This window comes from Symphodus melops, assembly GCF_947650265.1.
Source record: "Symphodus melops genome assembly, chromosome: 8".
In the NCBI taxonomy this organism is placed as follows: domain Eukaryota; kingdom Metazoa; phylum Chordata; class Actinopteri; order Labriformes; family Labridae; genus Symphodus; species Symphodus melops.
In genome coordinates this window covers 7,692,078-7,703,354 of record NC_136698.1, presented here as the reverse complement: position 1 = coordinate 7,703,354, position 11,277 = coordinate 7,692,078, and the positions used below count along the sequence as shown (strand labels likewise).

General features: G+C 40.5%; 1 protein-coding gene across 2 annotated transcripts; it reads left to right on the top strand.

The window, feature by feature from the left end:
- Nucleotides 1-203: 203 nt before the first annotated feature.
- LOC306827862 (nuclear receptor subfamily 2 group F member 6-like) lies at nt 204-9,900 on the top strand. Of its 2 annotated transcripts, none has more exons than XM_079349944.1 (5): nt 204-2,017; nt 3,014-3,108; nt 5,725-6,059; nt 7,083-7,329; nt 7,785-9,900. In XM_079349944.1, exons 1-5 carry the CDS (start codon nt 1,749-1,751, stop codon nt 8,057-8,059), a joined length of 1,221 nt encoding a protein of 406 aa, XP_079206070.1. In that variant the 5' UTR covers nt 204-1,748; the 3' UTR covers nt 8,060-9,900. The 2 variants fall into 2 exon arrangements, with proteins under 2 accessions (XP_079206070.1, XP_079206069.1); XM_079349943.1 differs by having other exon boundaries at nt 5,722-6,059.
- Nucleotides 9,901-11,277: the final 1,377 nt, after the last annotated feature.

The window sequence follows — 11,277 nt, the reverse complement described above, 5'->3', positions numbered from 1 at the left end:
GTCAGGGGGGAAACAGGCAGCCAGTCAGGCAGCCAGGCATTCTTTCTGTGAGCATGCATGTGTGTGTGCGGCTGCAGCCCACTCCGTGCTCTTTGACTTCACTGGCCTTATAAGGCATCCAGCGCCATGGCAACGGCAGGGCTTGAATAGCAGTGTCAAATCCCTCAGCACACAGACACACGCTCACTCTCCCTAAAGGAGGGAGCGAGGCAGAGACACAGAGAGGGGATTGAGAGGAGCATGAGAGAAGAGTAGTGGAGGATATATCACTGAGCTGCTCTCCACTGCAGCGCCTGGCTTTCACTAAAAAAGCTCTGTGACCGTGTTTTTCCTGCTCTTCTTTGCCTAATTTATTCCTGCCGGTGCCAACAGAAAGAACAGCGGATGGGCAGAGTTGTAAAGAGTGCAAGAGTACACCCTGACTTGCTGACAGGGAATGCAAAAGAGGTTCTGGCCTCTGGTTGTTACTGCTGGATGGACAAGCACTGACAAAACAAGAGAAGAAGAGAGGGACAACAGTTTGAGAGAGGAGGCCAAACTGCCAACAAGGACACTTCTCAAGTCTGGTTTTGGTTTAAGGTTGTTTTTTTTCTCTGACATTTGAGCCTCTTGACAGAACAGACTCTAACGAGTTGGAGCAACCAAAAGGAAACTTTTTTTTAACCAAAGAAGCAGAAGAGGACGACTTGTTTGAATGGTTTGAGAGAGATTGCAGTCTTTTTTGCTGCTTATTTCAATATCAAGCATGGGACCAAGATAGTGTGAAGCCATTTTTAAAGCAAAGAAATGCTTCGGAGCTAGAAAAAAAAAAAAAATCACAGTGTAAAGAAAGCTGAAGTTGCATGTGGTAATTTCACAAATAAGCTTTCTAATTTTTCTCTTTGAACATATCCATGGGCAGTTCCAGAGCAAAACCTTCTTTTTCCTTTTCATCACTATCACCTCAGCGTCTATAACAGCCACGACAAGTCAAGAGTGAGTCTGGACTAGAACTGCCTCAGATCAGCAGATAACACCTCTGCACGGCAGGAACTGGTTGGACGAGTTTATAAGTTGGAGGAGAGGGCAGGGCAGTTTAACCCTGCTTGAAGGAGAGCTGTGTTTTCATTTTTCCTCCCACTCGCTGGTCCTTTTTGGAGAAAGTCCTACGCTGACAGAGGGGCACAGCTTCTTTTTCCTTTGGATTGGTCTCAGTTTGATCACCACGCTGAGGGATAAGTGAGGTGTTTTGTATCTTTTACTTCTTCCACAAGGGGGGAGAGAGAGAGAGAGAGAGAAAGTGAGCGGGAGGGAGAAAGAGAGTCAAAGTGTAATTTATTGTTTCCTGTGAAAAGAGCAAGGCTGCACCCTTTTCTTCAGCTTGAACTCTGAACCGCTCAATGTGTGTCTGAAGTTTTTCTCAGAACTCAGTGGCCATTGATCGGAGGTCAGGACACAGAACACGAGGGTGAAAGACAAGAACAGAGAGTGCCGAGGGATTATAGAAGAGAGAGAGAGAACAACACTGCCAAGGACCTCCAGGTCATTACGACCACACAGCAAAGGGGAGAAAAGGTCAACACGAGAGAGCACGAGGCAACTTTTGCCCTTCTTTAACTTTTTCTTGGCCAAAAGCTGCCTTTAATACAAACTGGAGCAGCTCTTCTCTTGTTTGGAGACACTTTTTTAGACCTTGTGTGTCGTTTGAAACTGGGGGACCGGGTGTGTCTGTGCATGATCCACTCCCAGGGCTGCGTGGCTCAGAGAATATGGCCATGGTGAGCGGGGGATGGGGCAACCCCAACGGGGACACTAATGGACTGGGGGAGAAGGCTTACCTGAGGAGGGAGGAAGATGACGGCTCGCCTCAGGCTGGGAGCAGCGATGTGGACGTCGGGGATGAGGACAAGGCCTGCGTGGTGGACTGTGTGGTTTGCGGGGACAAGTCCAGCGGGAAGCACTACGGTGTGTTCACCTGTGAGGGCTGCAAGAGCTTCTTCAAGAGGAGCATCAGGAGAAACCTCAACTACTCTTGCAGGTGAGTGCTGCTGGAAGGTTCAGATTAAAATCAGTTGAAAAGCTGATGAATAAATGCCTTTATTTGATCTGATTTCTTTTAAAGTACTTACACTTCTTCTTTGCATGTTGTCCATGATTAAATCACCATAATGTAGTTTTAGGTGATAAAATGTGTTTATAAATGCTGTCAACAATGATTACTCCTTCTGTGGGCACCAATGACTGAGGGAATGGATCCTTTTTTAAAGGTTTATCTTTATAGTTAAAGTTGTATTAAGTACATATAAGTAGGTTCTAAACCTTGTAAGAAATGTTCATAGTGCTTAAAGTGACTCATCTGTAGCTATATTTTCATCATATAGCCATTCACATTTATAAAGGACACAGCATTTGAATGCATGTCTCTCCTTAGAAGAATATGTTCTAACCTTGGATACGTCTAACAAACAGCTCCAGGTAAAAAAAGAAAAGAAAGAAAAGATATGAAAGCCCTGAAGGTCAGTCATGTGAGGATGGATTGCCTCAGAAGGTCAACTTAACCATTATTCTTCAGCACATGCAGGAACACATTGTTGCAACTCAATCCTTCACCCTTATTAAGACTCCTCTCAGCCTCTGAATATTGTTATTTCTTCCACCTAATAATACAGCAGCTCTGAGTGGAAGGTGTCTTTTTATTCAGTTTGTCATGTCCAGAGGTTGAAAAATACTCCATACACTGGCAGACCTCGTACTGCTGTAAACAGCAACACAAGGGCGGGTAGGGCTGATGATTTACAAAGGTCACAGCCCCAATAGCCTTGGCTCACACAGTTCACTCATCACAGGGGTCATCAAGGTAAGGGAGGTGTGGGGGAGCAAAGATGTTGCTACAAACATGACTTCCTTATTGAACACTTGTTTAAAGCTTTCTGGATAGATTTTTGCTTCATATCAGGAAAGAGCTATTTTCTATTTTCTTTTTGCTCTAAAAACGTTATTTTTTTCAGTTATTTCTTTGTTTTTGTCTCCTTAGATCAAATCGAGAATGCCAAATCGATCAACATCACCGCAACCAGTGCCAGTACTGTCGTCTGAAGAAATGCTTCCGTGTTGGAATGCGCAAAGAAGGTATCAAAGCTCTGTCACTAATATGCCCAGCAGGTGACAGGTTGAGGTTTGGGGACTGGTGGATGTATAAATATATACACTAAATATATTTTAATGATAGAGGTAAAGAATCCAAGACTAAATAATTTCTTTACATTCGATGTTACTGATGACTTGTTGTATCAGGGTTTCATAGTATTTTAAGATTTTTTCCTATAGATAGATAGATAGATAGATAGATAGATAGATAGATAGATAGATAGATAGATAGATGTTTTATTTTTACAACAACAAACTTAAATGTGCCATGTGAATGGCAGAAGACAGATGATCATGCACTAAGACAGCTCCACGGCTCTCTGAACATTATAGCACCTCTCAACTTGTTGCTCAGGTGCCTTCAAAAACTTAAAATGATGAGTTATTTCGGTGCTGCCCCAAAGAGTAACTTTATCAATAAATGCAAGTTTGGTTCAACTTATTAAAATTATTATTGTGAAAGGATGGTATGTGTAAAGAGCATTTAGATGTTGTATTTGGTAAAGATGGTGGCTAATGTATCTTTTGGTTAAGGTATCAGATTTCTCCCCGTCCCCACCACATAACCAAAGCATTAAAAACACCCTTAAGCAATGGAAATGGCAAAAACTAGTTCAAATACCAGGGGAAAAAACAAAATGTCAGAAATGGATATTTCACAGAGAAAGTGCTTACTCTGACTGAAACAGCCACTGACATTTGCCAGTAATCCAAAGCACAATATTTATACTGTCAACCAAAACATGTTTTCAGCGCAGTGTTTGACGCCCAGCAGCTGCTGAGCTTCAGGGACCAAAGGAAACTAGAGGCAACCATGTTTGATTTGCATAACAGAAAAAAACCAATACAAAATCACTCTGCTCTGTCTGTTCTGTCTAAACCCAAAGGGTCTGTGCATCACTCTTATATAGTCATATATGTTTTATTTTTTGAAACAGGTGGGACTACAGTTTATTTGATTTTTGTTGTAGTAAAATCGATGTATAATTATGCTTTCTGCAATGTAAACCCATTTAATTAACCCAGTTTGTATTCTTGTCAACTCTAAGCTGTAAGACAACTGATATTTCGGTCTGTGTCAGTGGATACCACGAGCAGTCCCAAACATAATGTGCACGGAGGTGACAGTATGCAATGCCAGGGGTTATATTGGGCCTGGTTATTAATGAACCATGGTGGCTGCGGCCGTGACGCAGTTCGTGCTGTTCCCACATTACCTGGAAATGCCTTTTCACCTTTAACGCAGACTGGCACATGTAGCAGCTGTAGAGTTTACTCATAGTCTGAAGAATACCATTCAGGGAGGAATCCAGATCTGCGTGTTGAAGGGCAAAGTCAATACAAATGTGCAAGCGTTCCCCCCGTTCCAACCACAGAAGTATAGGACTTATTGTCGGTCAAATCTGTAGCTTATTTCTTTTAAATTAGGCTGCGTTAGAGTTCTTCTACAAGTGCACACCTGTAAGGTAAGACTTGGGGCACACTGAACACAACCACTGAGCAGGCTAATCCATACCTTCGTTTTTTGCTCGCGGGCTCGTCGAACATTTCAGCAACACGTCGTGAATAATGATTTTTGAGCTTTCTTCAGTAATCAAGCTAAATGAGCAATTACAACTAAACCAAACTAACAAAAGTTTATCCGAAAGTGCAGCTACGTAAGCAGGGTACAGGGTCTTTAAAGTGTGTTTTATTTTTTATTTTATTTGTTTTATCAACCAGTTAGGTGTGCAAAGAGGGCAGTTGTGTACTATGTACTAGGCCTACCTAATTCCATTAGATTATAGCCTGATCTTTTAAGACTACAATGGAGTTAAGCTATAATATTCGACCTCTGTGATTATAGTGTAAGGCTGTGGTTTTACTGCATAATGATCTATATCTAGTGTGAACATCATGGCAAACAAGAGCAGTGTTCAAAGAACAGCAACGAAATGTTCTGTTATGAAATAAAAGAAAACTCTTCCAGAGGCCTACTTTAAGATTGTAGGCTAAGTCAATTTGCAAATCTAACCTTCAAATCTAACTAACCAACTAACTAATAATTCATCTGCAGAGTTTGAATCAAAACAAGAGGCCATCATTTGTTGCTTTTAGACCAAATACCTCAGTGGCTAAACTAGATGTAACTTATATTTGATAAAATATGTTTCTTCATCTGTGTCATATTGCAATTACACTGGTTGTATGAGATGTCGATGCCTTTTCAGTGTCTGAGTAGGATTAGCTAGCTAAATGAATAGCGTGACTATTTTTTTTTGTTGGAAAGGGAAACAGGTCCTTTAAAGGTAACTTGTTAGATTGAGCAGTCATATGAACCACATAAGCTCATGGGATCTTAGGGCCTGTTATAAGGGAAATTATAAGGGGGGGGGGACTTATGAAACTGGAGAGCATGGAGGGTTTTTTTCTGTAATATAAAACAGCATTTTTACCTTTCTTTGCACATTTTAATACAATACAAACCATCACTAAAGTAGTCTATACCTGAAAGTATTTATCTTTTACATGTGTAAGAAATAAACATTGTTTAACTTTTGAGAGTCATTAATCAGATTCTCACTGTGCTGTCTGTCTTCTCCCAATTTTCTGCAGCAGTCCAGCGAGGGCGCATCCCTCCAGCTCACACAGGTATTAGTCCAAACTCCATGGTAGGAGGAGTTGGTGGACCAGTACCAGGTCACATTGGGGCAGACTACTTCAATGGACAGCCAGTGTCAGAACTCATCTCCCAGCTCCTCCGGGCTGAACCATACCCCAACAGCCGCTACGGGACCCCCCCTTACAGTCAGGCACAAATGCAGGCGTCTGCGAGCGGAGCCTCCGTCATGGGCATCGACAGTATCTGTGAGCTGGCCGCCCGGCTCCTCTTCAGCACCATCGAGTGGGCCAGAAACATCCCGTACTTCCCAGAGCTCCCAGTCTCAGAACAGGTCAGTCAGGAAAAACAACACAGCGTGATTGTTTTACTAACCTCTTTACACCATAAAACTTTTTTTTATATATATTTATTTTTGGGCCTTTATTGGAGATATAGGATAGTGTATAGAGATGAAAATCAGGGAGAGAGTGGGGGTGGACATGTGGGCAAGGAGCCACAGGCTGAATTCAAACCTGGGCTGCCCATATTGAGGACTATAGCCTCCATATATGGTACACATGGACTAACCACTGCGCCACCAGCGCCCAAACCATAAAACTTTTGATATGAAATGAAACCATAAACTGTAGAACTAAAACTCTTCTAATCTTATTCGTGGAGACCCCATAGATTTAGACAAACTAGCTTTTTATACAGAAAGGCATTTAAGATATGAGAAGTATCGGAATATAAAGTCAAGCAACGATGCTTAAAAAAATATGTTAATCTTATATGAAAAATATCAACTATACTGGTGAAAGAAAAGATTTCAACAAAGCAGCTCAAAAAAATAATAGGAAGTGATACTTAAAAGTTATTTTTTTCATCTAAAAAAACAAGATGGATTTGATGTTCTAAGTTTTTTGTATCGCAGCTTACATTAAAAAATACCATCGACCACATGATGATGAAAAAACTGTAATATTCTTTATTTCTATGGTCAGTGGCCATAGAAAATTAAACAGTTATTACTAAGGTTATGGGCTTGATGTGGACTTTAGTTAGCCAGTGTCATTTTCACTTTTAACTTCAAGTGTTTCATTTAAAGAGTCTTTGTTGGACTAAAGCCTTAAATGTATCTGTTGTTTACAAAAAACGGCAAAGCTTTAAAACATAATTTTTGTATACTGCACAAAAATATTTCATATTTTGCCTTTTCTCTTTAATATACTTTGATTAGAACCTGATGGCTGACACACTGCAAGTTGTCATGGCTAAGCTGGTAGACTTGACTAGAACAGAAAAGGTCTGTTTTGATCTCTTATCCCTTATTATTCTCAAGTGACATGTTTTCAATCTACAATCGATCCTCTAGGTGGCGCTGCTGAGGCTGAGCTGGAGTGAGCTCTTCATACTAAATGCCGCTCAGTCTGCCTTGCCTTTACATATGGCTCCTCTGCTGGCAGCTGCCGGGTTTCACTCGTCCCCCATGTCAGCTGAGCGTGTCGTGTCCTTCATGGACCAGGTTCGGGTTTTCCAGGACCAGGTGGACAAGCTGAACCGACTGCAGGTGGACTCAGCTGAGTACAGCTGCCTCAAAGCCATTGCGCTCTTTTCACCAGGTGAGTTTAGCTTCACAAAATATCAGGAAGCAGCTAGCCTGACTCTGCATAATTGGACTTATTCACACATTTTTTCTTGTCCAAGAAAAACTGGTGTAACACCAACAATATGTAGTTTCATGGGGATTTTGTGCCTGGCTTCTTCTTTGTCATGTTCAGTGACTATTCTAGAAATACTATGAGTTAGCCACGCTAGTTGTTTCCCCTTGTTTTTCAATCCATGTGATAACCAAAGAAGTCAGCGAAGTTATGATGCAAAATGTTCATATACTCAGAAGTAAAAAAAACAAGTAACAAACTAGAAATAAATTAATTAATTAATTAAAAATAGGGCTATTTGTGTTAAGACATTAATCATGAGGACATTCAGCAAGGACCTGGGATTTTTTCATGATAGTTTGACAGCCCTATATTTAACACCAAATTGTATAATTCTTTGTTTTGTTGTCTTACAGACGCATGTGGGCTGACTGACCCGGCCCATGTAGAGTCCTTGCAGGAGAAGGCTCAAGTCGCCTTGACAGAGTACGAAAGGTTGCAGTACCCAAATCAGCCTCAGCGCTTTGGCCGCCTCCTGCTGCGCCTGCCAGCTCTGCGTGCTGTGCCGGCAAACCTCATCTCCCAGCTCTTCTTCATGCGACTGGTGGGCAAGACACCAATCGAGACGTTGATCCGAGATATGCAGCTATCAGGGAGCTCCATCAGCTGGCCCTACGTTCCAGGACAGTAAACCTCCAGAGTCCAGAGTGAGACTCACCGAGATCAGATTGGGAAGAAATAGAGCTACTTACGAACACAAACTGAATATTATGAATGCAAACTGGTATCTCAGAAGTTAAAAGTACTCTTTGTGAGCATAAAGGTCAACTTCTCCCAAATGTTTTGCTTAAAGTTTGGTCTAGGGCAAACTAAAGCTGCCTTAGGGAGAACTAAACATGTAATTGTCTTTATATTTATGTTTGCAGCACTTGCGAGTTTAGCACTGACCTCTGTCTGATCTCTTTGTCTTACTTAGGAGAAAAAAAGACAACAGAGCTTTAAGTGAAGTTCAGACTCTGAAATGAGGCCATGTGCCTGTACTACCTCCTCCCATGTCACCCCTCACGTGACTCAGTTTGAACCAGGCTCTGTGTGTTCCCCCTGATTTGTTTTTCTTTTTCTTTTATTAAAAGAGAAGCCATAGCATAGCCACTTTTAAAGGCAGGACTTCAGTGGCAGCTTTGGAGTTTGACATCGTCACAGTACAGTCTTGTTTTGGAGATCAACATAAGTTATGTCATGTTCGCTAAATATCAGACTTTATCACTAAATGTGAAGACTGCAAAGAATCATGCAGTACAACATAAAAAAGACAAGAAAATGGCATTGTATTGTTAATTGTACTGTTTGAAGTATAGTGTATATTAGACATACTGTATGTTGTATGTTATAAGGAGTAGTTCAACATTGTTGTTTTCTTGTATTTTAACATGAGTTTGATTTCACTTTCATGTCATTGCAGCCAATATGAGGCTACAGCTATCTTAAATTAGCCTAGCTTAGCATAAGGACTGGAAAAAGAATGGTACAGCAAGCCTGAAAATATCTAAAAGCAATAAAAATATCCAGCCAACACTTCTAAACCTAACTCATAAATGTGATGTATTTCGGGAGTTTTTGGAATTAAAATAAAGTTTAAAAAAAAAAGTAATTCAGGAGTAAAACAGAAGTCTCAACCTGTTGCAATCATTCTGCTAGATTTCTCAATTTGGAAAGCATTCGTCACTGCATCAACTAGCATTTGTAATTGTCATTTCATCAACTTTTTTTTGATTCCCCAAAGTGAGAACGATCTGTTCATTATCAAGTTTTAAAGTTGCTGGTAGTCTGTCCAGTCTTTATGCCAAACTAAGCTAACTAGTTGCTGTGCATACAGTAATTCCTAAATGGTTAGCTATTCCTAAAATATAGTATACTATACAATGTTCTACTTGCAGATGTAATGTACACAACCTGGCTCTCAGATCGTCACTTCTCTGTTAAACATTATTACCTCATATTTTATACATAAAAGACGAAGATTGTAAATCCATGTGCTAAAGATGAATTTAAAGGGATCAAGGTGTCTTTACCACAGAAATCATCTACAGTTATAGTCCCCCTATAGACCAGTCTGTCCACCACACTGTCTAAAATATATTTTAAAAATCTTTTGAAAATTAAAACTTGATGTAAGAGAAGACCCAAAGTTTGACATCATTTACAGGAAGCTGCAGTCTGGTGACATTTGCTGTTCTGCTAAATGTCAAACTGTTTGTGTGCTTTAATAAAAATAGAGGTAGATCATTTGGATTTTTTTTTCTCCTTTTTAAAAGCAGCTTGTAAAAGCACCACCACGTTGACAGAAGTCATGTTCAAATAATTATTCTTATGCAAAGTTTTCCATGTTTTGTATGTGTTTGAAAGGTTATGGATTTTTGTTGGTACTAAGATAAAGGTACAATGTCACATTGCGGAGTGTTTCTGCCACTAACTGCAGTTCATTGTGACAAATGTTTTCTCTTGCCAAATTAAATGACTGAAAAAAAGACACTTGGGGGATCAAAATGTGTCATTTGTTTTGTTTTTTGGGGTGTATGGGGGGCTATAATCTGCTAATAGGGCCAACTGGGCATATCTAAACCATTAAAAAGAACTAAGAAATAAATTGTCTAAACGCGTAACAGTTGACTGCATTATACTGCACAGGTATCCCTAATGAAGTGGCCAGTGAGTGTATATGAACCTGTGTAATGTTATTGTCATTTAGGTTTTTTTTTCACTTTACTTTCTCTCCACTATGGTGACTGTGTTTTGCTGTTCACTGACTCTGTGTGTGTGTGTGTGTGTGTGTGTGTGTGTGTGTGTGTGTGTGTGTGTGTGTGTGTGTGTGTAATACTGCAGTGTGATAATAAATTAATCCAAAGCAATGTACATCTGGCAGCTATATACTATGTTATAATAGGGCTACCATTAGCTTACCCACAGCCAGAACACACAACTTACCAACATGTTTTCTCAAGTTAGAAGTGGAGTTCCTATAGGCTGAAATGTCGACGTGTTTAGGCAGACACATATGACAGCGAATGACATAGCTGTTCTTTTTTACAGTCTGTAAGGTAAATATAGATTGAATATGAGGCCAGGGGTGTTCAGCCTATTCTGATTCCTAATCACACGCCGTTTCCGCCATTAGGCCGCGGAGACGTTGTATGAGGTCATGTGACTGCCTGGCTCCGTTTGATTGGTGAAACGTAGTCAAACATTGTTAGTAGCTATGTTTGATTCACGAGTACATTTTTAAACTGGTACTTTTACTTTTGTTTGTGTGTGTTTTTTAAGTAACAGTACTTTTACTTGAGTATAATATTTTAGTACTCTTACACCTCTGCTGACTTAACTTTCCTGGGTATTCACCAGACCTGTAGGCCCTCCTTTGTTCCTTGAAAATGAAAATAATACTTGCAAGAAAAAATACATTAAGCAAAAAGTGCCAAACAAACAAAGAGACTGAGCTCCAAACAATAGCAGTCTGGGCCCTTCAGCTCTGTGATAAACTGTTGAAACAGCTCTGATCCACTCCAGCTCCAAACTCCATCTACCTCAGAGGCTCCCCAGCCTCCTCTTATGTAGGAGCTGGAACCAACCATAAGGGTGTGGAAATCAGTTCACTCTCAGGTGAGTATTATCGGTTCTACAAACAACACAAACTATCTGCAATAAAGCTAAAGCATGTCAAAATACATTTCAGTTAAGTAAATACTGATACTAAAATACTAAAACTGCCTTTTAAATAAAATTTTTAATCTCAACAATCTAAACATCCCTCCACTTCTACCAAACATGGCACCTTCCACTTGACACCCCCCCCCCCCCCATTAATGAACCCAAGGCTGGTTCAGCTCTGTTTGACACTTCCTGGTTGAGAGA

Bases quoted from the DNA above. Each gene is read 5' to 3' on its own strand.
- LOC306827862 (XM_079349943.1), top strand. From the start codon at position 1,749: ATGGCCATGGTGAGCGGGGGATGGGGCAACCCCAACGGGGACACTAAT. The intron at 2,018-3,013 runs GTGAGTGCTGCT...TTGTCTCCTTAG, and splicing joins AACCTCAACTACTCTTGCAG to ATCAAATCGAGAATGCCAAA. The intron at 6,060-7,082 runs GTCAGTCAGGAA...TCGATCCTCTAG, and splicing joins AGCTCCCAGTCTCAGAACAG to GTGGCGCTGCTGAGGCTGAG.